The sequence below is a fragment of the Phalacrocorax aristotelis genome, chromosome 1 (genome assembly GCF_949628215.1).
Source record: "Phalacrocorax aristotelis chromosome 1, bGulAri2.1, whole genome shotgun sequence".
In the NCBI taxonomy this organism is placed as follows: Eukaryota; Metazoa; Chordata; class Aves; order Suliformes; family Phalacrocoracidae; genus Phalacrocorax; species Phalacrocorax aristotelis.
The window spans coordinates 160,143,268-160,170,060 of NC_134276.1; the positions used below are offsets into that span (position 1 = coordinate 160,143,268).

Sequence of the window (26,793 nt, forward strand, 5' to 3'; positions counted from 1 at the left end):
GCCTCATGGCTTAGGAGAGAAAGAAAATAATGTTTTACCTTTAGGAGTACAGGTAGGGGGTAGAGGGCACTAATTCCTATTCCTACGCATGTTGCAAGGGGCATCTCTTTTTCTCTTGTGACTGATAAGATGGGATGATGTTGAAAAGCACCTGTTTGGAAAGTTCAAAGGGTTTCCAAAGTAGAAGAAAAGAGAATCTGAACCAAAGCTGATGGCTGGGGCAGATGGCTGAAGAATAACCTGGGAATTGCTGGTGAGGGAGGTTTCCATGTGTGACACCTCATTGTATGTGAGAGAAGTTTACAGGGTGTCTCTCTTGCTAGTGAGTGGCACAAGGGACAAGTATTCATCCTGCCAATGATTTTCTTAACTCCATAATAGTACAAATCCAGTGGGCTTGTCACAGATTTCAGCCTGAAAGAAGAAATGGAGCATAATTGCCACACAGACAGGATTTATGAACAGCAAGCAACCCTTCCTAGGGCATTTTTTTGCCCAGATCTGTGAGGGGCACACCTCCTCCCACGAAAGCCATGCAATTGTTCAGAGCTCCGTAAATCTGTACTGGCTGGCGGGTGTTTGGCAGTGGGTGGGGTTGGTAAGACTTTTCACCCCCACTTCTAATTCTGTCTTCCCCAGACACGGGAGTGCAGGTCTTGGTCCCAAGCTGATAAGCAGAGAGGAGCAGGCACGTGTACTCACTCGTGGGTCACCTTTGTTTCTCCTCCCGGTACTCCTGCAGGTCAGCCAGGCACGGGTGGGGAGAGACACACACCTTCCCAGCTGCATGTTTCTTGGGGTGCATTGAGAGCTGGGAGAGCAGGAGAGGACTCTGCCCCGTGGCCACTTTGGCAGGAAGATGACAGACCCCCAGGCATGTGCCAGCCAGGGGAAGCCCAGCCTGTCCTTTTCCATTGAGGAAATCTTAAAGAAACCTTCTGCCCTAAGCAGTGAAACGAGGAAGAGAAGTAACTACGCTGAGAGACCTCCAGCCCTAAAAGCAGGGTCATCACTGGCTGTTGGTAAGTACCTGTTATATCACTTAATGAAAGTGCTCCTTTCTTTTTAACCCCTAGAGCTATCCCATTTCATTATGTAGAATTTTTACTCTTTAGCTTTTGTAGGAATCTGGGATTTCCCTAATCAGGCGCAAATCATTCATTATATGTATAGAAATAATAATTAAAAAATACTTTGCTTTCAACCTTGCAGTATACTGGGGTCTGTTGCCAGTCCTTGGTGAGATTTTGTACATTATGAAGCCCCAGCATCACTGGAGAGGTGGGTGTGCAACCTAAAGAGCTATTACAGGTAGCTCTCTTCAGTAATGGTGAGAAGTGCTTATCGTAAACAAATACAACATTCTGGTCTCTTTCGCTTTAAAAAAACAATACTCTTGTTAATTTAAAAAAAAAAAAAACAAAACACAACAACAAAAACACCTGTCATAAGGAAGGGCAGGCATTCAAACTCAGGAAGCTAGCCTGAATCTGCTGCAACTTAATGAAGTTTTTGGAGCTTCACTTATATCAAGAGCTGACTATTGTCTGGAATTACAGCCAAATCTCACACCAGTACTATTTTCTGATAAATCTGACCACTCTCCCTCAAGCAGGAGAAATGATCTGTAAGGGTAATGGTAGCTAAGGAGTGTTAGTACTCAATTGCTGTAACAAGAAAAGAGAAAGCATTTGCGTTTAATCATTTCTCCTTATGATCAGGGACACTAGGTCCTTTCATGAACTAAATAAAACCAGCTAGTAGAAACTAGCATGACTTCAGTCTTAGCAAATCAGCAAGTGTATGAGCCTTTTTGACTTGTTTCCTCAGTTTAGTTACTTTGGCCTTGAGTAAACTTTTACCTCCACAGAAACTCTCTTCTTTTTTCCTTAAACAAAGACCAATGGCCAACATTTTCTGGATTTAGTATTTCTTCTTCTTTTTTAATCTACATCTTCCATGAAAAGGAGATGTTTTCTGTATACAAACACATCCACTTAACTGAAAAGTGACCTGTAGTTTTGGCAGAAAATTTTCACTCACCTCTTTCTCAACTGCTTTCAACAAAGCTTAATGCTACACTTTATTTCTTGTAACACAGAGAGATCTTTCAATGGATCAGGATTCCATTTCCCAGGACACTGTATGAACCACACAGTCATAAGGGAGAGACTTTTTCCCAAAACCTGACAGTCCAAGTAACCATTCCTTATTCGCATAGTTTCAGCTCTTTTTATGTCCAGACTGAATACTGATCTGCACGGGAAAGCAAACAAATTGGGAAGGAAACTAGAGTGAAGTGAGCACCACACTCACTAGTGTAAAGTTAGTCACCAGTTGGGCTCAAGCCCAGTCCCACTAACGCTGCCTCTCAGCCATGCTTTGCACAAGATTCGCACTTTGTTGTTCATATCAGGCACAGGGTAAGGCCACTGTCTCTGTACAGAGCTTGTTTCCTGACCATGGGGCAGAGCCAGCTCACAACATATGTCACAGCCGTTGGACACCCAGGCATTGGGGCTGAGTATACAGCCACTGCCTTTGTGCCACCACCAGCAGCTTTCCAAGGAAACTTGTGTTTGGGGGAGAGGGATAGCATGCTGCTGAATTTTCACAGAACCATAGGATAACTGAGGTTGGATGGGACCTCCTGAGGTCATCTGGAAGTCCAGCCTGCTGCTCAAAGAAAGGGCAGCTTTAGAGATAGATGACGTTGCTCAAGGCTATAGCTAGTGTTGCTTCATTATTTCATCACTGGTACTGTTGGAGGACTGCCGCATTTAGAAGTTTCCTAAAGCTGCACGTGCAGCAGAACTAACAACAGCAGAATCAGGCCATACTTTAAATACTGAAACAAGCAAGAGCTTGGTGGTTTGTAGGGGTGGACAAGAACACAGCTGTTGCTGGTGCATGGGGCTTGCTTGCCAAAGGCGCCCAGGTGCCAGCTTGTCAAGGTGGGGAAATGCCAGCATGAGCTCTGTGGGAGCGAGCTTCTGTGAGCTGAAAGTCCTTTCCAGAGTGCCCATGGCAGTCACTTTGTGCCACAGGATCCAAAGTGAGACAGATAACACCACTGAAAATTAAGTCAGAACATGGACCACAGAACTGCATTTCAACAACATGAGTCTCTTCTCTGGGAACAGAGAAGCATGGCAGAGACAGGACCTTTTATATTAAGTCTATTTCATGATATGATATGTTGAAGCCTTGTTTCACTGTGTGTCTCGGCTAAGCATGCCGCTCCAAGCACAAGGTCTGGCAAATCAGTATGCAGGATGCGGTGGGTTCCTAGGATTGCATTACTGCACTGCCAGTACCGCCTCATCCCAAATTGCTCCACCTGAGAGTACAGTCACTTTTTCACCTTGAAAGCAATGCAGGCAGGACAGCCAGGCCTTGCCTTTGACTTCGTTTCGTCACCTTGCCAGAGAGAGATTGTACTATAGCAAGAGGATATAGTGACTCTTCTCTCCCTTAGTAGAAAGCGAGCTTGGAATAATATACATAAGGCATCGTAAAATGTTAACAAAAATAGTGTATACATATGAAGGTTCACTTAACTGTCACTGGAGCTGGGAAAACAGGAAAGATGCAGAGATATTCCAAAATGTCTTGTACGTTGCTTTTGCAATTGAGCAAGGATGTTTAAAATACAGAATGAAAATGAAGCTCTTTCACTGCTGGTTTCTTACTAACACCAAAGAGATACCTAAGCTTATTGCTGTTTGCTTTCCCAGCAAAACTGCCTATTTTTGCAGATAAGATTAATTTATTTCAGAAATGCAATACCCTATGCTGTACATCTTGGGATAATTGCTGTATTTCATCAGAGTCCTTCAACTTCATGCCATGTAACACTGGCATTAAACAAGCTGTGTAAATAGTCAGCCATATCTAATTTGGATCAGGGCTGGCCAGGGTCAGTGAACTGAAATGAGCTAGGGAACTTGTTGGAAATTCCAGGATGGGACACAAATCCAGCTGCTTTCCCGGAACAGTTCAGCAGCAGCAAAGAAGGAAGTACTACAGGTCAGACTGAGTAATATCTTATTATGGATTTTAAGAACATTTCCCACATCCCATGCAGTATGTATCTGAGCCAAGCCGTGATCCATATGAGAGCAAGAACGGACACCATGCACATACTGGTGGCTATCATAAGATAAATTCTCAGGCCAGAAATTATCATCCAGCTTGTCTGCTGATCTAGGCACTCTAGGTACCTGAATACTAAACCTACCCATTAAGAGCTGAAGATATGGGTAGGACCAGAAGATGCAGAATGTCAGAAATGAGGGACCTAGACAAAACTTACCCTGGAGTCCTTTCCCAAGAAAACCCTGGGGTGCTGGACCAGGTGACTTTTTGAAGTTGCTTCTAACCTAAATTATTCTATGATTCTTTGACAAAAAACATGTGTTGTGATGTATAGTGCCAGCCTCTCATGGAAAGCTGGGGCAGGACTTGAACATGTATGAAATATCTCTGGGCCTGACTCCTAAGTTTACAGGTTTTTGTGAATGCAATTCCAGTGCGACTTGGAATAAGGAGTGTGCAGTCTTCACAGGAGTGTGTGACTTCCCACTTGCAGTATTAGTCGTTTGTGAGTTTACTGCACAAACACAGCTACTAGATGACCTGGAACTGCAGATGTTGATGTGAAGTCTAATGAAATTTTTTAATTTTTGAAAGACTCTTACCAAGTTAAAAAAAAAGAATAGTTAACAAAAAGACATTTTAGTGTTCAGTCTATGCTTTCCCTCTCTTCTTTTTGTCACGGTGCCTAGAAAGGGTAACCACGACCTTTGCAAGGGACACAAATAAACACCCAACAAGTACTGATCTCCTCCCTAGTGCCAACTCTTTCCTTTTAAACAGAGAACACTATCAGGCCTATTTCAGAAGAAATCCTTCTTCTGAAATTCCTGGGAACTTGATTTCAACGCGCTTGAAAGTACATTTGAAATAATTGTTCATTACTCCCGTGATTTCTGCCTGTGAGGTTTCACCAACAGGAGGTCCTTTATCAAGTCAAGGAGAGCTTGGGATGAGGATGTTACACCTGGGAAATTAATAGTAAAAGCATTAACAGATACAGCAATTTTGTCGTTCTGCCTATGTTATGCCCCATTATGTTAAGGATATGCAAATTAATAGGAATACAACTGCTGCTTCACACACAAATGTCAATATGGTGATTGTTTATTTCACCTTTAGCAACACTCCACCCAGCTTTATTGCAAAAGAGGAAACAGCTGAAGGAATATAACTGAACAGATACCACCTGGCCAATATCACCAATTCACCCTGCTTATTACAAGGGAAAACAATCCACCTAAATAAAAAAAAAAGTATAGAAGCAAGAGAAAACCAGCACAATAAAAAGCTGCTTGCACTTCTCAGTGACAGACTCTTCCCTGTTCACGGCTTTAGTAAGCCTCTACAGTCATAAGCCTTATGCCTACAACAGGTCTGACTCTCTCTCCAGTGATTACAGAAAAAGGCTTAAATGGAACTATCTAAAGTAACCTCCTGCTTCTGAAAATAAATCTTACTATCTTGCCTGAAATTTCCCATCCTCTCCTACGCAATCAAAAGTCAAGTCAAAAAGACCATTTTGAGCCACAAGTCATTTCTGCGCATGACAATAACAAATATGTCATGTCATGCCAGACTGAAATGTCACTGCCATTCCTGAAAAAAAAAAAAAAGAAAAGAAAAGAAAACAGCATTTCCTAGAGGAAATTTTACCCCATGCCAACTCATAGGTATTTTCCAGAGCTTTCTGCTGGAGTCACATGAATATGCATCAAAAAATACTGGCTGGCCTAAAGAGCTACCACTTCAGAGAGTGCCCTTTCTTGTTCAGGACAGCAAGCACCAGAGAAGGTTACAATGCAAACAGGCATAGACCTTGGGGCTCCTAACTCTCAAATACGTGCTTTAAACTCAGTAGCACCTACCGTCAATCTTACCCTCCAGAAAACTTCCTTGATTTTTCCAGCATCTCTTTAAGGTTCATGCCACTCTAATGTGGTTCTTCGATCTCAATCAACAGATCCTTCCACTCCTTTTCACCAGTTCACAGAGACATTGGTATTTTCCCATCTGCTTAGGAGGTCTTCCATTCCCTCCTTGTTTTCTCTTCTTCAATTATCCTCATACATAAATTGTGCTCATCAGTGGGGTATGTGAGCATCTCAGACAAAAATTTTGGGGAGGAAAGTTGTGTACGAAGCATGAAGACATGTGAAAAGTCTTCTGTAAATTAGAAAATGCCAGTGTCATTCTTAGAAAGCTTTAATCACTGCCCGTAAAAGCATGTTGCTCAGGTACCCTTATGTTCTTCATTACTGCAGGATATAGGCATCATCAATTCTGTAACCATCCGATGATGGTGTTAGTAATAAAGCAATGCCATGGCAGAAGAAAGATCGTGGCTTCTGTGACCAATTCCATCACCACTCAGGGTCAGATGTTCTAGCACATATCACCACTAGTTACTGCTGAAGTTACTTCAGCTCCCACTGAGATTGTTTAAAACCCCCATGCTCAAATCTAAGCTAACCTTTAAGGCTGCACTTCATGAAAATGGGCCAATATACATTTCTCTTATGTTTGTCCTGTCAACAAGAGCGTGCAGGTGATTTCATGAAGATGAGTTGGCTGTCAATACCTTCCTAGATATCACCAGTGTCACCTGTCACAAAGGCAGATGCAAAATATTGGCAGCCTGGGCTAAGGCTGCCTTTAGAATTATCCAATGCCTAAATCTGAGCGTCAGGAAGCCCAGATGTAGAAGAAAGTACAAATGGACCTGAATTGGGGAAGACACTGACCTTTAGCTTATTCTCTGGCCCATCTTCCTGTAGGGTAGATGTACCTACAGGGACATTTAAGAAAGGACCAGATTTTTAAAAGCATTTGGCATCCAGCAAATTCCATGGTGATCTTGCTGACAGATTTTCAGAGCAGCCTCACATCTACTGCACTTCTGACTTCTTCAGAAAAGACAGCCACCAATTTGGTTACTGACAGGGAAGGTGAGCTTTCTTGATCATTTGGTTGTGTCTCCTTACTTCTACAGTCCTATTTTATTTAAATCTCCCACGAGGACAATTGAAAGTTTTAAGGTGGAAGAAAGCAGAGAACAGGCTAGATTTTGGGCATCATGCCCCTGCAACATGGGGTGATCCTGGCATTGATACACAGCACAGAAAGATTAAGTCCATTTCATATATGCTCAGGTTTGAATGGTAAAGTATCTAGACCACATCCATGCTTCTTTTTTTCACACAAACTGGAAGGTGCACTGAACGACAGTTGCTTTATTCAAAATTGTCTTGTGCTGTGTCCTTCACAGATTCCAGCAGTAGGAGTCAGTTAGACTGTGACTTACCTTCAGCCAAAACACTTCTCCCTGCCACTTGTGCCGCACCCATGGCCAGGGCAAATAAAGTGCAGGCAGCTCACTGCAGGAGACCTACTGACAGCCCAGCTGCCCTCCTCAGTGAGGACACAGGATGTGAACACCTGGAAAGCAAAAGAAAACACGAGGAAGAGGAAGATCAGCTATGTGATTTCCCAATGGACCATCCACTTCATGGTGAGTGCCTCTATATCCAAACTTTCTCCCAGAGTACCCAAAAACACAGCTGTTATCTTAAAATTATGTACATGGCAATACCTAGCAACAGACATCACAAATATTTCAACTGGTAAGCTCCTGACTGAGTCACAGGGATGGTTCTTCAGTCTCACTGTCAAAAACATGGAGACCCACCCTTCGAGCTCAGGCCTGCCAATCCTACCAATTTTAGTGATAGGGACTACTTTGGGTGTTTATTGCCCTCCTACTGGAGGTGGCAATTTACAGAGTTGCACAACATGGGGAGTGAGGCTGCTGAACATGCTGAATCAGCTAGATGTGTTCTGTACACCTTGGACCCACTGCACAGGTGATGAAGAGGTCATCAGCATGCACACACGCAAACCGTTGGTGTGCAATAGGTCTGGCATGCAGGATGTGTCAGGCATAATTTTCAAGCCTGGCCGTGTTGGTAGGTCTGCTAATTTCATTAGTTGTGAGCACTGGTAAACAGCATTCCATTGCTTAGCCAAAGAACAGGTCAATACCAACATACTTTGCCAATATGTTGCACAGAGACTTTAAGCTAAGCAGGATGCATGTTACCTGAACAAGACATGTTCCTAACACACTGACTGCAATTTATTAATAGCATGTGCCAAAAAGTGCTTTAGGTTCTTTGAGTTTTAGGAAAGGTTAGTACAGATGATCATACTACACTCCAGAAAACATGTTCTCAGTAGCAGCAGTAAGTATGTTTCCTGCATAGTTTGTTATTATTCACTCCTTTATGGGCGGGGGGGGGAAGCAATTTCAATTAAGTCCACTGAAGACTGCTGATGGGCTTGCATGACCGCAGATGCGGGGTTACTCAGCTGGCTTCACTGAGAGCCACACACCTTGCTCAGCCCATACACTGCACGTTGTCAGAGGAAACATTCCTTTCTGTGAAACACATTTGAAAGAAATGCCTTGTTCCTGCTGCTGCTGCTACGGTATACATGAGTCTTGTGACAAGCTGCTGTCACCTCCTCCTCCTGCACAAGATAGCAACTGTCTTGATGCAGAGAGAAGCCTTGTAAGATAACCAGATAGTTTAGCCTACCTCTACCCTGTAAGCTGCAGGCAGATGATGGCAGCTGGGCAATATCATGTTGCCTCCTCGCAGAAGAGCCAGGGCAGTATGTATCTGGTACTCAGAGCTGCCTGCGAGTGCTTAAAAAGAGTATATTTCATGTGGGAGGGAGCCCCCAGCTATGGGGGTCTCACCGAAGCTGGAAGGTGGCTTTCCCAGGGTGACAGAGGGGGCAGGTGGGTGTCCCAGCTCAGCACTTAGCCTCACTGACCAGCGCAGTGGTCGGTACCAGCCTCATCAGCAAAGCAGGGGGGAAAGCATGTAATTATCTGCACAAAACTGAGCTGAGCTGAGCAGGCCCTTTCAACGACAACTTATATTTTAAAGGCATTTTAAATAAAATCCCTCTGTTCCCTGGTGGCAGTGGGATTTTGAAACCAAGCAGAGGTTTAATGATCTGCCATTTTCTAGGCTACTGGTCCCCACAGTTGCTGAGCCTTTGATAGAAACTGGTTGAAGGAGGGAGGAGGATCCTAAAGCACTGGACTGGCATTTTCCCTGCAGTGTACAAACAATGATGTTTCAGATCCCGTTCACTGTGTCTTTCTTAGCAGAGAGCTGGAAGCCTGGGTTTAAAATCCTTTCCAACACCATAAGCTTCAGCCTCCTTCCTCCACTTCATGTTAGAGGGGAAAAGCTAGCATCTCTTTTTTTCCTGCCTCTGGCTGTGGCTGGAGTCACCTTTCCCAGATAAGGCTGGCAGCAGCACCTGCAGGAGAGGTAGACTGGCACCATCCTTGGGAGCAGTCTGTAATTCTTACAGCTCAAGCTGACAGCAAATGGACTTCTGTTTCCATGCCTATTGACTTTATGGTGCTTCAGATGTGCTTTTGGCATGGTAGCTATAGGCCGGTTATGGGTCCTCTAACAAAGCACGCGGGCAGTGCCAAATGCCCACAGCATATGCCATGGAGGTGTCCCCATGACCTCCCTCACACCCACACGGAGGATGCCTACAAGCACCCAGAGGAATGGCACCAATCTCAGCAGCAGGAGAGCTTTCTTATTTGAAAGACATCAGAAGTCCTTGGCTGGGCATTCTCTCACCCCCTTCTCAGAGCCCGCCTCTATCCATATAAAACACCTGCATAATTTGTGAGGAAGGGCACTAGGTTCCAGGTAAGCATACACATCTGTATAGTTGTCAGGGAGCAGAAGAAATCAAGTGTGCTACACAATCAGCTTGGAGGTGGGAGGGCTGGGGTTTGTCTGGTGTTTTTTTGGACAGGAGGAGAAAGATGGTGAGGAGGCTATGGCAATATGCGCGTCATGGGCAGGTGGTCTGTGATAGCAAGAGCACCCCGACTGTGACCCTGAGTGTGAGTTTGGAGCATATTTGCAGAAAACCCTGTAACACTGTAGTGTTCCTAAAAATTTGCTTTTTCCCACCAAATGTCTTCTGCAACTAAGTGGCTTAGAAATGCAGTGTCATTTAAACTAAATAGATTTATGCCCTTATCACAAACCATTTACAGGAAGCAATGCCTCTTGCACTTTGAACTTAGAGGCTGCATTGGAAGCAAAAAAAGAGAAAAGTCCTCATATGTTAGAGATATGCTGATAGTGGTATTTAGTTTTGCTAGGCCCCCATTTGAATTTGGAAGCCTTCATTCTGAATGTTGTTTGCTTTCACCTGTGGCCTTCTGCATGAAAAGCTCAGAACTTTTTTGGAACACCTGGTTCTTGGGAAGCAGCGCTGCTAAAACCCATTTTAGAAGGAGAATGTTCTGAGAGAGGCCTTACTTCGTAGCTGTGGGTACAAACTCTGCTTGGGCCAGCTCTCTGTGAAATGATTAATTGCTGCAATTCTGCTGTGTGCAACCACCATCGCTGCCAGGGTCTTCAAAACTTAAGAACAAGCAGGGAAAACTATTGTGGCAGCATGTGGTCAGCATCACAGCAACATGTAACACCCAAGTTAAATCCTGAGCTCCCACTTTCCTTTTAATTCCTTCTCTCTGCTCTGTGTGACACCCTTGAGCCTTGACCAGTTCACGACAGCCGAGCACTGAAGCCTGAGAGGATTACAGGCCCCCATGCCTGTCTGCAGCTCCTGCTGGAGACTGCCACACACAAGATCCCAGCCTGGTTCAGATCCTCATGGGCAATTCTTTTGCAATGTCTTTTACACATGCCGGGTCTGATCCTATACATTTGTGTATGTGCACTATAATTATTTACATCCAAAGGCAGTGGATGAGTGTGCCCAGCACCGCACATGGGTAACAGTTCCAGTCCTCTGCTCCAGTGGGGGAGCAGACAGTGGCTTGGCGAAGCCAGATAGCAGCATTACCTTAAGACACTGGCAGATGCCTGGTCTTGTGGGATTACTTCTCTGGGCAATAATTCAAAGGCAAGGTAGGTCAGGCTTCAATAAATGGAGCTGGCTCCTAATTCCACCAGAAACTGGGGTATTCAGGCCATGGGAACAACTGGGCAATGTTATTTCCTGCAGCTCATGTCTTCATTATTCACTGCAGAGGACACTGCCATAATGAGTCAACATCATCCAAATATTTTCATAGCAGAAATCCTCTGCACATTGCTGACTGGGAGCTCAAGGATCTTGTTGTTATTTTAATAGTTGTATTATTATGATAGCATCTTTGATCCTAAAGCATATTGACAAATTCTGGTGGCAATTATCATAAAGACAACAGGAAATACAGAGATGATCTCAGTCCAGGAGAACTTCCAGTATAAGTCATTTCCCCGTAGTATTGATGCCAGTTGCAGGCATCTTTAACTTAGTGTTTATGTTTTCTCTGAAGCCATAAATTCATTTGTGTTGTTAATTTATGGACAACATGGTCAAATCCATGTACCCCTGTAAAACAACATGGTTTATCTCTCACAAAACAGTCTTTTCCCCAATATGCTGATTTATCTTAATGCATTCATAAAACACCCAAGAGACAATGAAGCACTGTATAATCACAATCCCAGATAAATATCGGCTTCCCTGAATATGCCAATAGGACTGCAAGAAAGGGCATAAGCATCCCATTGTCCTGTAGAACAAAAGGAAGCAATTCTAAATGAAAAGGAAAAGCAGGAGGAAAAAAATAAATGCCTATATATATAATTTTGCTGCCATTATCTGTCTTTTGTTTGTCAGTGTGAATAGTCCCTGCAGTCCTGTGTCTTTGAAGTGCATCATTCCTATATACATTTAGAAATGCAACAGACCATTGACCTTGTTTTGGTGGGCTTACCTGAGGCATTGTTGAAGGCTGGTTCTTTGTTTTTCTCCCTCTTTGAAGACTGACTTTATAATCGTACCCTGGATATTAAATGAAAGGCATGAAACCTGAATTCTTTCCTCCCACCCTTCAGACTGTGTTCACATAGAAGTCTCAGTGATACAAGTAAGCACTGAAGAAAGCAAAGCTGTCACAGTTGGGGGACTATCATATTCTGTTTTTGTTGCTTCTTCGTGTTTGGGGAGGGGGGTGTGTGGGTGTTGGGGTTTTCTTTAGTTAAAACAAATGTTAGCATTCAATGCTTTCCTTGAGCAGCCCCTTCTTCCCTGGGAATTTTGGATCCAAAGGGTACATTACACAGGACCCAGAGGTTAATTTGTTCCTGCTAGTCAAATCCTGTATAATGTGACCACTTGTAAAGTTGATGGCACATCTTGATAAGTTTATTTCAAAGGTCATACAAGTACTTATTGGCCTCTCCTAAATTGTCTGAGAACTTTTCATTACATCCCCGGGATTTGGTGCTTTTAATTACTGTTCTTTAAAATTGAGGGCAGGCCTTTTACCTACTGCATTAACAAGTGCTTTTGCTGAAATGGGAAACAGCAAAGACTATGCACTAAAATAATGATGGAATTATGCTTTCTTGGAGGGAGAGCAGACTCTGAGGCAGTGATGTAAACAAGCATGCCTGACTGATGTCTAGAGGTTTGCAGGTACAAATAACCAAAAAGAGCAGGAATAAAGTAGAAAACAGGCTGTCTGTGTAACCTGCAATAAGCTCAGCTTCCTGCATGGGTAAATGGCTCGTTTCTGACAAAGGTGGTTTACCAGAAAGTGTGGCACCAGCAGTGGGGAACCTGTTTTCCTTGATGAAAATTATTATTGGATTGAGCTGGTCACTGCTCTCTCATCTTTAAGGTGAAGTTTGGCAACAACTGAACATTTTGAGAAAGTATGTTTCAAGCATCAGATTTAGCTGCATGGGGAAACTCTACATCAATCTATCCCAAATCCACTTTGACCTGAAGGAATTCATGAATGTGCAGGTCACTTAGCCTGGGTACAGACCTGACACCAGGTTTTGGAAACTAACACATGCCCATGTCAGTTGGGGTCCCTCAAACCGTGGCCTGCATGCTCCTTCCAGATATTTGGCTGACCACTGGCTGTGCCAGAGTTACACACAAACACCATTTCAGGGCAGCAGCATTTGTTAACACTGTCATCTCTTTGCTGGAAGATGGGAAGAGTTAAGAGTTAAATTCGCCTGCGGCTCTCAGGTGGATGGTGAGCACCATCTTCTGCAATGAACTGTCCACATGAACGGTTTCATATGTACCATCTACTCCTTGCCAACTCCTCTGACAAGCAAAGAAACTTCCCTGGCCACTGCCATGCAGCTTGCTTAAACAGGTTTCTGGCCTGGTATTTTTAGCATTCCTGCCCATACCGCCTAAAGTGTGTACCTCTCTGCATTTCAGCCTTGCTATCAGGTGATTAGGCACCACCAGGGTGGAAGCAACTCTCTGTCAAGGAGTTTTGGACTGAAGGGAGGGAAGTCAAGCCTTTAAAAGTTCAAGTCATGCTGCTCTGCCTTAAATTCTGCAATGCCTGAATGGCCAGCAGCTGGATGATAAACACTGCCTTTCACTACCAGGAGGCTCTGTCCGGAGCACACTGCACCTATCCAATTAGGATCAGTCCCACTGGCTATGCCAGTTCTTCTTAACAAAAGCTGGAAAACCACTTTAATAAAGATTAGCCACACTGCCATACTCCCACATAAATATTGAAGTGCAACCTCTTTTGAAAGCCGTAAGCCATGTCTTTAAGTAGGAGAGGGACTGCCACGGGTACATCTCTGTTCACAGACAAGCACGTTTTGTCCTGATGCCGACAGCACTCTATAGTAATTCTTTGGTAGAGTTGCAGTTGTTTTTTGCTGACGGGTTGACTGCCATGAGCAGAATGTCACCACAAGAGAATAACATTCAGAAAAGCCATGGGAAGGAACCAGCTGGGAGACCCACAGTCTGTAACTGGTTGAATTAAAAGGAAGAGAGAGAGGAACTTCCTTTAAAGAGGCTAAAAGGGAAAACCAGAACTTAAACATATATTATGAGGCTCTTTTTCAACCCTCCTGTGTTTCTTTCTGAGAAACAAATGATAGAGTCAACTATGTTACACAGAGAAAAATGCATTTCTGAAGATAAGTAGCTAAAGCCACTTGCTTGCTCATGTGACTGCTTTCTCTTTTCTTGTCAAAGAAGCAGCAAAATCTTTGAATCTGGTTATTGCATACCATGAGAGGGTGTCTGTTCACAAACAACAGAGGATTGCAGCAAGATAAACTGATCCCACCAGTTTTCATCTACCTAGATTAAATACTCCAAAGCAACAACATGCCAGCACTAACTTCCAGCCCTTCTCTTGGGTTTTTAGTTGCTTATCCCTCCCGTGTATGCAACATTGTAATAAGACCAGGTAGGCTTAATACAGTCTTAGACAGTTAATGGGCTAAGTGCAAATGGGAGACACAATTGCAGAGACCTCCCTGAGGCAGTATTTATCTAACTGGTTCAGGTATGAGGGCAGCCAAGAGACAGCTGTGCAAGGTGTACCATAGGCTATTTGCCTACTACAGACCACAGTCCAGAATGAATTTGCCCAAGTATGGTATTGCTGTAGCTACATATCTTTTACTTAGCAAACTCAGGTAAAAGCAGTATTTGGTATTGATTTGCTCATATGTCTAATATCTTGTGACTGTGTTATACTGGACAGTAGAAATAAGCCATAATATGCTAAACTAAAACCGAGTAAATAAGCAATTGTAAATCAGACTCCTTGAGCTTAAATTCCCTTACTTTTTAGGAAAGGAATGATGGGGGGGCTTCAGACTATGTGGATATTTGGAGGTCAGAGATCACATACTGAAGTAAGTCAGGAGAGACCTCTGGAGACCATCTTGTCCAACCCCAACTTGAGGCAGAGCCAGCTTAAATCAGGTTGCTTAAACCTTTGTCCGGTCAGGTTTAGAATACCTGCAAGGATGGAGACTTCTCAGACTCTCCAAGCCCACATCTGACTACCTTGATGGGGAAAACATTTTTTCCTATTATGTAATCAGAATTTTCCTTGCTGCAACCTGTACCCATTGATCTCATCCTTTCACTGTGCACCTTCAAGAAGAATCTGTATTTCTACAAAGTTCAAATGGTTCAACTTACTCCAAGTCTGACCTAGTAATAAAGGAAGATCTGTAGAGGACAAATGGAGCCTGTTACTGAATTTAACGGAGCTATACTGCTTTATCAGCATGGAGAATCTGGCCCTTCTAATGTCAACAGTAAGGCAATGTATAGACACCTGTATCTCCATGCACCTGCAAATTCTGACATATTTAGCTTCCTGGTATTTTCAGGCTTGGTTTCAGCAGTCAGCTAACCTGCAAATGACTTTCACAGAGCATAAAAGCACACTTGAATATCCCCAGCTTTTACATAGAAAATAGCTCAGGAAACTCAGACAGGCTTATTTCCCCAGAGACTCTAGAGCTACGTTTGCAAAGCCAATGTTACACTTCCAACACTTTCTAGTCTTATATCTTCCACCCACATTCTTTATTAGACTGTAATTCTGAATGCTGTTGTTTGCTATGGGATCTCTAAGCCAAGGTCCCAAGGCAAAGTGAAGTATCAAAGCTACAGTCAGAGAAAGTTTCATCTTGCAAGGGAAAATGTTAATATACAGTCCTAGAAGTTTTGTATTTTTATAGGTTTTTATTTTTAAAAAAAAAACAAAAAACACAAAACCACAAAAAACAGAATGACTGATTACTTATAGAAAAAAGTGCACTATTCTAGATTTCCTACTGGCAAAAGCCTTGATTAGTTCACAGGAGTCTATTTTGTTAGCAATTTAATTTCATTTCCAGTTGACATCAAAGCCTGTCCTTCAGTCTCTACTGGCCCATAGCTGACCTCATGTTATTATACTTTGTTTAATCTGATGAGTTTCAGCTTTGAAAAATCTGGTTTCAGTAGGATTGACACTTCTGAGCACTGTGTAGATCCTTCCCTTACATAAGAGTCTTGTCTGCAAATCAGTTCACCTTTCATGAAGGAAACAAAGTGGAGGGTGTAAGAGTGAGCTGATAGGGAGTTTCTTTTGTCTGTCACCAAGTTATCTGGGTCATTTTCATACCGAAGAAGCCAATATAAGATCTATTCTCTCTTAAGCCATGGTCTTTAATCCTGGACACTTCTTGGCTGCCAGTGGGAGACAGCACAGTAAGAGGTTATCTGGCAGATCCATTCCCTATCTCACCTCCAGCACAATTTAAAATACTATGTGATTCAAGTCAATGGGTCCAGCTCTCAGGTACCATAAGATGTCCCAGCTCATCTAAAAGTATCTTCCCAAACTTACACCAGCTGTGCACACCATTTGTCTTCTTATTCTCATATATTCTTTATAGGCTAGAGTTTGCAATTCCTTCTAGACTCATGATCTTGATTACTGAGTGTTCCACACCTTGGCCCTGTAGAGATGGTATTGCATGGCTTGTAACAGCTGATTTCTTAAGTCTGCCTAGGCTGACTAATCCAAAGGACTCTGCACCAGGCGTCCTGCTAGTACCCACAATTAGTTAGGCTGGTAACCAAGGATAGATATTAACGTCATTGTCTCTGCCTCTGGTATGTATGAACATACTCTCTATGGAGAAGTCCTGCAGCTAGCATGGCCTAATAATGGAAGCCATTCCTTTCTAACCTAGGTAGTATTCTCTGGTCTTGGCCTTAGCTTTGATTCCACATTACGAAGAGGAGGTGACGGCTGTCATCATCCATGCTTACAGGCAAGAACTAATGATTGCTGTTTGCATGGTGCCCACTGCAATGACATCTTATCTAGCTGGTCTTTGGCATTCACTTCAATCCCATCATGGTCCACTTCAGTCAGCCCATTTCTACAGAGCCTAGTTAATGTATGAAACAGAAGGGTTTATACTGGGCTAAATCGTTATTTGCTGTATTCTGATGGAATACTAAAATACCCTTAATTATTATTCTATGTGACATCTTAGATTTTAAAATGTAGACAGTTTCAATCTTGCTTTGCATAGTCATGAAATGATATTTCAGTTCATTAATCTCATACATCTGCTAAAAAAATAAATTGGGTTTTTTGCTAATTCAGAAATCTTCCAGCAGGTAGGCACGTTTGTTCTCTTTCTCCTGATGGCTTTCTGATTCCTAGAAGGTACATACACTGCCTGGGCATACAAAACCTGGCAGGGCAAGAACGTTGCCAGTATACCAGATGTTTATGTACAGTTAAGACCACAGGAACTCATTGCTCCACTCATTGGAGGTAGACTGCAACTTCTCCCAGGTTTGTGGAGCTAGTCTTCTACCCTGGATAGAGGCAGCAGCTCAACTCAGTGTTCATGGCGATGTACAGGACATCTTATGGAGGCCTCAAATCTCTGAGACCATGACAAGGTCAAGGCAAACTTCACTTATTGTCAGGGTCTACTACATGAATTGCCCTGTGCTAGAGAAATATAAATACCATACATTGTAATGATACAAATATAGCAGAAAGATTCATTACTGTATGACAGAACAGGATGTGCTGGACAAAGTATCACCTTCGTACTCAGTCTTACCTGTCTGCAGTATCTCCCAGGAGGATATGGAGGCCAGCCCCCCCGAGAGGTGTGAGGTGAAAATCTTCCAGACAAGAGACACCATTATGAACTGTTAGCTCTGTCATACCTACAGGGGATGTAGTGTCCTGAGATTCATATTCTCAGCACTGATATTTCCTCTTTAATCCATATAACAATAAATTCCCCTTGCAGCCATTTTTTTGGAAGGTTCAGGTAGATGCAACTTTGTAATCAGGGCTTCTTAGGAGAGAGTGCCCATTGCTATCTTCAGCATAAATGCAGAAGAATAGTTCTCATTTCAGATCTCTGTCCCAGTAGAGCCAGCAAGATTTAATGTAAATAATTTTCCCTTGGGACTGAAGCCAACACTGCAGTCTAATGAGTAGTACTTTGATAGGACAGTGAAAAGTCTAATGATATGGATTTAACTCTGTTGGACATGAGCTTTGTTAGGCTCTTTCTGAGATATGGAAGTATTGACAGTGTTTATGATAAATGATGCTTCTCAGTTATTCATGCATGACTGTTTTCCTTTCAAAGTACCCAGAAAGTTTAGAAAAGGCGGAATATTCAGAATGGAATATATTTACCTAGTGGTCCCCAGATATTGTGTCCTAGGCACCTTCCTACCAAACCAGTGGACAGAATTTTTTATTCCTTATTTTCTGTGTCAACAGAGTCATAATGAAGTTTCGATTACAGAATGAAAAATGCCATTTGCTGTTGGCACAGAGCTAAATTTATATTGGCGAATGTGTTTAGTTACCTTTTTCACTGCTTTAGCCGCCAAAATGAAAAGTTTTCACTAACAGTTGAACAAAGGGGGGGGGGGGGGAAGTACAAAACCTCTGAGGGATTAAGCTAACCTTCTCTGGTTAACTGTTCCCATTAGGAAGCGTATGCATCTAGTTACATAGTATGAACTGGTAACTGTCATCAGACCATGGAAGACCAAAACTAGTTATTCAGAAAAGTCTTATTCTCGAGCAACATAGTGTCATTGCCAATTACTTCAGGTCACTGAGTAGCAAGCTTATCATAGTCACTAGTGATATTAGAATCTTTATACTCCTATCTGGCTGCAGTTTTCCAAGCTCGGTCAAAAAAACCCCTGTGACTCTTGGGCCATGCCTTTTTGCGCTGCTCGTTCAATGTCAGCTGGAAGATACTCTACTTGTGCATCAGAGAGGATTCCAGCCTTGGGACGAGGCTGAACCCAACATTCTGCAGGTCAGCTGCCCTAGACCTCACTTCTGCTGCTCCATTCTCCTCCTCCTTGCAAGACATCGGCCCTTCAGCGTCATTTCAGAGCAACCTAGACCTTTCTCTAACTTACACCAAGCAGCATACAAAGTTCATGATACCATGATAAACAAAATACGCTGGTGTAGGAGGGCATTTTCAAAACAGTGTTGGGGTACTGAGAGAAGCATTTAGTGTGGCCACACCACAGCAGGTGAAGGAATGGAGCAGTGTAAGAGTCCTCTCAGGAATTCACAACACCCAAAGTTCCCCATATGCTGCTCCATGGGTTTTAAGGCCTTGTAGTTCTTAAGGTTAAACTTGTCTAGAAAGTCCCCATACCACAATGTTGCAGTCAGGAGAATACCATGACTTTTCTTTATAAGGTAACATTTTTAATGCCACTGTCACATTGCAGTGAAACTGCTATCGCTAAATACTGCCAAAGGAATGGTATGGGAAGAGTCAGTCAGTCAGTCTGGAATGGCTGACTTCCCTCCAAAGCATTCATGCATTTTGGGTACTCTTTGATACTGCTGGCATACCAGAGGAGGAAATTCATCAAAACTGATAGAGTGACAATGGAATAAAATAATACCTCAGAGCTTGAGAAAAGCTTAGTAAGACCAGTATGACAGGAAAGGATAGGGATTGAAAATTTATGAGCTGAAAGGTGGTGATTCATTACAGGCATGAGAACAGCACCAAGACAAAATGGTGTATCTACTTTTTCATTCCATTTACATTAAGATTTTCTTCACAAATAGATAATAAGGGATTATAAATTATCAATAGAAAGGTACATGCAACCAACAGGAGCAAAAAGGTGTCAAAGTTTGGTCCAACACTAAAATACTTTGATGACAAACTTGTTGCAGGGCCAGTGTGTTTAAAATACACAGGGTTTTGTAGCTGTTGACTTGCAGTGGATCAGTGGAATTAGAGCTTCAAATGGGCACTTTTGACTCACTCCCTGAATGATAAAGAAGTTCATTCCCATTTACTCCTGAGTCAGTAGACAGTCACTGTGGTAAGTAGATTTCTGGAAGGTGTTGGGACACCCGGTGCTATCCCAGCTGCATAGCAATCTACAGAAATTGCTGCATCTCTGAATCTTCTTGTGGCTCTGTGGCCTTTTCCTATAAAATGCAATAATACACCTTTTCTCATTCGCACAGTTGAGAGGAAAGGGAAACGGAGAATCCGGACAACGTTCACAGCTGAGCAGCTCCAGGAACTGGAGAAGATTTTCCAGGTGACTCACTACCCGGATGTCCATATTCGCAATCAACTGGCAGCAAAGATAAACCTCCCAGAAGCCAGAGTTCAGGTACACTGTGTCTCCAAAAGGCTATGCTTGCTGCATCAGTTCTTTATTCAGAGTACGTTCTTAATAGTTTATGCCTGCGTGACAAGGCTAATAAGATACGTGACCTCTCTGTTACCTTACAGAGGAGACTAGGATCACTGTTCTCCTTTTACAAATAGGGAAAAAACTATTTGTCACCCAGCTGAGACTAACCAAATGGGATTAATCAAAGGGTTAACAGGAGCCCTAAGCATACTAAATGCATAGCAAAGAGGAGTTACAGATGGTTATGAGCAACCTGTTGGACTCCGTAGAGGCAGAGCAGCCATTTATGAAAATATTTATTATTCATTTATCAACCTTTTATAGACTAATGTACATCCATTACAAACTATCATCCATATCCATCTTCTGCAGGGTCTCAAAAAAAAGTGAAAATAACTGCCCAAATGAAAATGCTTTCTTACTGTTATGTATTTTGATATCCCAGGCTATAAATGCCCTGGCTGTAATTTCAGTGCCTGGAAACTAATCCAGATTCCCCCAGCAGTAATGTAGTCTTGCTGACTGTGCTCAAAATTGACCCCAAATGTGCCCGCTTATGAAATCTGCTACATTAAAATATACATATTGCTGTGTATTGGAATTGGAATTTTGTTTACCAGGCACTGTTGTGATGGTTTTTGCACAAGACAGTTTCTGTATTTGCCATAATGCTAGAGTCATTAGTCTACTTCTATGCACATATCTCCCTCTCACAATCAAAGTTCAACACAGAGCAGTTTATTGACTACGACATGCCTGGGACTATCAACTACCCAAAATGATATGACTTCATAGTTAGGTGACAGGGAGAATTGGAACAGCATAGCCGCAATATGCCTGTTAGTGATATCAGTGCACTCACAAGGCATTTCCAATGGTATAACGCACAAGCTGGGCTACTAGTCAGTGTTCCCAGCAGAACAGCAAATCACGTGAACGAACAGGACAATCTTCTGTTTAAAACAATTATTTATAATCTGTAGGGGAAAAATTAAAAAGAGTTATCATAGGAAACATCAACCTGAGATGTACGTGAGGGAAGTGAAAAGCCCCTCACGTATGAATTGCAGATGTAAAATTCCCAGTTCAGACAGTGTTACACACAACACAGGAAATTCTGCATTTGACCTCACCTTGGCTGATAAAGGGAAACTGGCCACAGAACTAAAAATTAGCAGTAACTTAGGTATGACTTACAGGTTGTTAAAGTTTTGATTGATTGCATTTGTCATATATAAACCAAATACAGTGCAGAGAATTCATATATGCTCTTGGTATTTTGAAATAACAGTTATGACAAAGCTAAAAGCAGTATAAGTCAAATCACCTCAGAAGGATAATTTAACCGGGGAAAAAAAAGAGTTAGTAACCATTGGGTAACCAAGTGAAACATTTCATAACTGTGAAAAAGCTTGTGTACTCCAATCAAGAATCACAGGTATGATTGCTGTGAAACAGTTTAAGTGATAGATGGGATTATATCCCTGCATGTGTGCATGCCTACATGCAACACAAAATGAAGGATGCTGGATGAGTAAACATTAGAAACAAGAAATTATGAAAATGAATAAGCAAAGCTGAAGGATACAGGCCAAAGCTTTGATCAGAAAAATTAAGGATCATAAGAAACTCCATAAAAGTCCATTAAGAACAAAAACAAAATGAACAAGTATATTGATCTGTTACTTTCTAGAAACAGTGGGACTGTCAAGGATAATGCAGAAATGGCAAAGGTGTTCAGTCATAATTTCTGCTCTAACCTTGAAAATATGTCAGTTAAGGTGGTAGTACAACACAATGATGATGAAATGCTTTCCATAAGGACAATGTTGAACAGCAGCTGCTACAGATGGATATTTTTAAATCCAGACATCTAGGTGACTTACCTCCAGTAGTTCTTAAAAAGCTGCTTGAGAAGCACTTTGGGTCATCAGTGTTGATATTTAATCAGTCCTGGGGCACAAGAGACATTCCAGGGGCCTGAAGAAATCTAATATTGTGTCAGTATTTAAAAGGTAAACAGGACAACCAGATAATGACTGGCCTGTCAGCCAAACACTGATTTTTGGCAGAACAGTGATAAAGGCAATATAAGTCTCTGTTAACAAAGAATTAAAGAAAGAGTACTATATTTAATGCTTATCAATATTGGTTTATGGAAAATAGATGTCAAACTCATCATTTTATGATGAGATTATTGGTGACAGTTTTAAACTGATAGAGGTTGGATTTAGATTGGTTATAAAGAAGACATTCTTTATGATGAGGGTGGCAAGACACTGGAAGAGGTTGCCCAGAGAAGTTGCGATGCCTCATCATTGGAAGTGTTCAAATGCACGTCGGACAGGGCTTTGAGCAACCTGATCTAGTGAAACGTGTCCCTGCCCAGAGCAGGGGGGTTGGACTAGATCATATTTAAAAGGTCCCTTCCAACCCAAACAAGTCTATGGTTCTATGATTCTATGATTCCATTATTCTATGTATTTGGTTGATAAAGGTAATAAAATTGATAGCATGTCACTGTAAGGACCTTGTCTTGATCCTACACTCTGCTTGGATGAAGAAAACAGCAGCTCAAATGACATGTGCTACTAGACAAAAAGCTAGGTCTGTAACAGATGTCCGATTGCAAATGAGGACATTTCAAAGGTGGTCTCTCATAGGAACCATTTACTGACATAAACATTAATTTGAACTACATAATCAGTAAAATCTTTAATAATCGTGCTATGAAATGGTAAGAAGATTAGAGACTGGAAAATAATGAAAAGGCTGATTCTTTAGCACTGCAAGCTCCGGATCATTGGTCATGTGTCTACAAGAGAACCACAAAGGGGCAATCTTACAAAGCAACAAATGGGTGCCATTCCTGCAACATGGGGCACTCCATCCTCCTCTGCACTCTGTTTTAGAAGCACTTGTCCCTGGCTTTAGCACTGGTGTGACATTCGTGGACATGGGACATGGGAATACTGTGCTCTGTCTCAGTGCCATAGCTCAGGAACACTGGAAAAATGAAAGTTAGTAGTGTGCAGAGAATAAATTTTATCAGTAGCTTGATATCTGTGGTAGACAGAGCATCGAGGAATAGGTTTAAATCCCAGTAAAAGAAATTAATTAAGAGGTAAGGGTGTTAAAAGAGATGGTTTGGCAAAAAAGAGCAGTTCAGTCTCTGAACACAGCTTTGCCTTTATTAAAAAAAAAATAATAATAAATTCCTGAAGTGAGGACTTTATCCCATGTGTGGACTTTGGAAGGAGCACTTCAGAGGTTGAATTTTGGCTTTAGTCCTCAATCACTTCGTCAGTGTTAAAGAGGAGTAATTTCTATGGTGCTGTTTCACCATTTAACTTCTGCATGGTAGAAAGGGAATGGAGCAGTTCATACAGACTAAGCAATTCTCAAACCCATGCAAACCCAGATGAACAGGACTGTCCTTTCCATAACCTCAGATACTGCTAACTATCAGCAATATAACAGAGGGCTCCTGACTTTCCCATTACTTCCTGGGCAAGAGATGCACAAATAATTGAGCTGCTCATTATTTGGTTTAAAATACATACATATTTACATCCAGCAGCATCTGGTTTTGATCACTAACACCTTGTATTTATGTGAATCACTTGCCTAGAAAGAAATGTTTACATTCAAACTGCAAGTTCCTAAGCCAGCTAGAAACTACAACAAAAGGGGGATTCACCTTTTTACAGCAATGCAACAAGATGCACTACTGTGGCTGCACAATAAATACTTGTGTGCCTCAGCCAGAAGCCAGAAAGGTCAAATCAGCTGACAAATGAAAATCCCTTGAGAAAATCAGTTGTCTCTTTTACAGTGCAAAAGCGATGGCAGATAACAGACTGCTGAGTGATTTAGAAGGTGGTATCCCCTTGAGTCTTTTCCTTAGGTCCCTTACGTGAATTTCAAAATATTACCAGCTAAATATAAGGAAAACCCTGTTAGTAACATCTCCACTGGTGACTCATTTTTATTGCAGCCCAGCAAAACATCTAGGTGGGTCTTTTCCCAGTCTATTCACTTGGGAACAGAGTGAAGGAGCCCTGTCATGCAACAAATCACACCTCCTAGAGACAACAGGATGCCATGTGTCTTGACTGCTTTCCCAGGAGAGCCCTTGAAGACCTGCTGCACCCTGTGACACTGTCTTGCCTTGAACAGGGAGATCCTAGATTTTCTGTGAGCTGTGAGAGAAAAGAGGCTGCCATGATAGTCTGAACATCCCACATGTTATGCAAAGTGTGAAAGGTGTTATGTCGAACCCGATGTTTTCCTGTAGGTTCAGCCCGTGGTTCCGCTGAGCTGGCGGTCAATGTTTTCTGATGCTTATTTAGATAATAGGGAAAGTAGTTGGATGTGAGCAGTTCCTTCTGCACCTCCTGTTCATTTCTGTTCCTTTTCTTTCTTGCCTGTATCCAGATCTGGTTCCAGAACCAGCGAGCAAAGTGGAGGAAACATGAAAAATTTGGCAACTTTGGTGGCCTTCAGCATCTGACAGAAGTTGATTTCATTCCTGCTTCCAAGTCAGATATCACAGTGAGTATCAGAGGCTATGTATAAAGCCACGGAGGGAGACATAGGTATCCTTCAGCAGATCACCTCTTCACATGGGACTATCCCAGAGAAGGACTGGAAAAGACAAAAACAGCAATATGATGAAGAGAAATCCCAGCAAATATTGTCAAGTAACATATTTCTTCATGAAATGAAATCTGTTTTGTAAATATGTTGTTAGGTGTCTCCCGCAGGATGATTCTTCCTCATTTTACTTCTAAATCACTTCCCTGTAAATTGTACTTTGGACCAAAATATCTTTACCATCAGAAATTTCCTGAACAGGAAGAAACGTGACAAAACCATGTTTCTTTATAGACAGTATCTCTCTGCAATGTCCAGCCTTGTTAGGCTGGCCAGCGCTTTTTCCCATTGACCCATGTCCTTGCTAAGCCCAGGACAGTTAATATTATCTAGGCTGGCACACAGGCTCTTTCCCTGTCAAGAGTTTTTCCATGGCTAGAACAAAGGGCATTTCACCTTGCTCACTGGGTTTTAGGGAGTCTATTCTTCTAAACTTTTCTTCTTAATTACTGAGCACCAGGGAAACAAATAAGGTTGATCGTAAATTCTATCTAACTAAATGTCTGTATTGATTCACCTGAGACTGCATTTTTATTCTTGAAAGGCTCCTAGCTTGATGCCAAGAAAGCTTGCTGCTACCATCCCTGCCGTGGGATACTACTCACCACTGCAAGGGCAGCTGACAACTGCCTGGCTGCCCAGCACACACTCCTTCATCCCCCACCACTTGGAGCTGCTGCCCTCCCCAAAACCATACTTGCTCTTCAACGTCCTCCCCACTTACAGCACGCCACTACCCCACAAGTTGGAAAGGAGCAGTATCTGCGCCAGCTCCACATAAAGGAGGATACGGGAGAGTGGGGGACTTGGGGGCATGCTTTTCTTGCCCATGATCATTTTGGGGGTGTGCAGTTCCTCTCCTTGAACGAATTTGCCAGGATGATGAGTGGCCTGTGATGCAAGGCCAGCTTGCTGCAGAAGTGCTACCACAAGTCACCACAGCCTAGTGAATGTGGGAATGAGCCACCATGGACCGGGAAGGAGCTCCCCGTTGACCTAAGGAGCAGCATACTCTAGAAATCCAGCTGACCAAATGAGAGCCTGTCCCTGGGACAATGGTGCACTGAGCAGCCCTGCAAAAGGACTTGGGTTTTACTCAGCCCTGAGACAACACTGGATGACCTTATTGTGCTGATGGCTTGGAGCAGACAAGATGCTTGTGATGAGGTGTGTGTAGCCCCAAGGCCCAGCCAAAAGGGCACTTCTCCACAGGTTTAGGTTGCTTTCCTCATACCTTCTGGTCCTCATGCACTGGGGGGTGGGACAAAGAACATGTTTAGGTCAAAAATCAAACATTCACGATATTTTTTTCTGAGTAGTCAATGGTGGGGGTGGAGGGGGGAGGATGGGTTTGATTTGCTGTCTGTGTTTTTGACTTGAATCAAGGCACACAAACACAGTTTGAGCTTAAATATGACAGTCTGAGAGGGGTAGCAGTGCTGAGCTCTGGATTTGGTACCATGAGTCTCTGGGGGCAAGAGAATTCTTCAGCTGGTTAATTAAAATGCTTATGAGGAAGCCTCTAATTTTCTGACCTGAATTAAGAAAGCTCTAAAACTCCATCAGAAACAATAATGAAAGCAACAGCCTAACTGAATTTAATCTGCTAGACATAATAGGTTGGTATGACCCCACAGTTTGGTTTAATTGTAGATCAATAATAAGATCAGCCTGCCCGCTTACAAAATGTCTGTATGCCTTATTATTTACAAAATATTCATCTCCTTCCAACATATGGCAGGTTTTTTCCCCCTGTTTATTGAGGGTCCAATCCTGTTTCCACTGATGTCTCCACTTTCATGGGAAGTACTGTTGGAAAGCTCTGTTTAAAGGGTTGCACCATCTTCTGTCTTGCAGCCACAGCACATGTTGTACACTGACAGGGGAAGCTACTGAGCAAAGCCATTAAAATGTGGTCTCCCTCCCAGACATATC

The 26,793-nt window shown here is 42.6% G+C and overlaps 1 protein-coding gene across 1 annotated transcript; it reads left to right on the top strand.

The window, feature by feature from the left end:
• Positions 1-637: 637 nt before the first annotated feature.
• ISX (intestine specific homeobox) lies at positions 638-26,541 on the top strand. Its single transcript, XM_075087397.1, has 5 exons — positions 638-1,022; positions 7,364-7,606; positions 20,027-20,178; positions 24,640-24,756; positions 25,403-26,541. The coding sequence occupies exons 1-5, from the start codon at positions 860-862 to the stop codon at positions 25,637-25,639; spliced, it is 912 nt and encodes a 303-aa protein (XP_074943498.1). The 5' UTR covers positions 638-859; the 3' UTR covers positions 25,640-26,541.
• Positions 26,542-26,793: the final 252 nt, after the last annotated feature.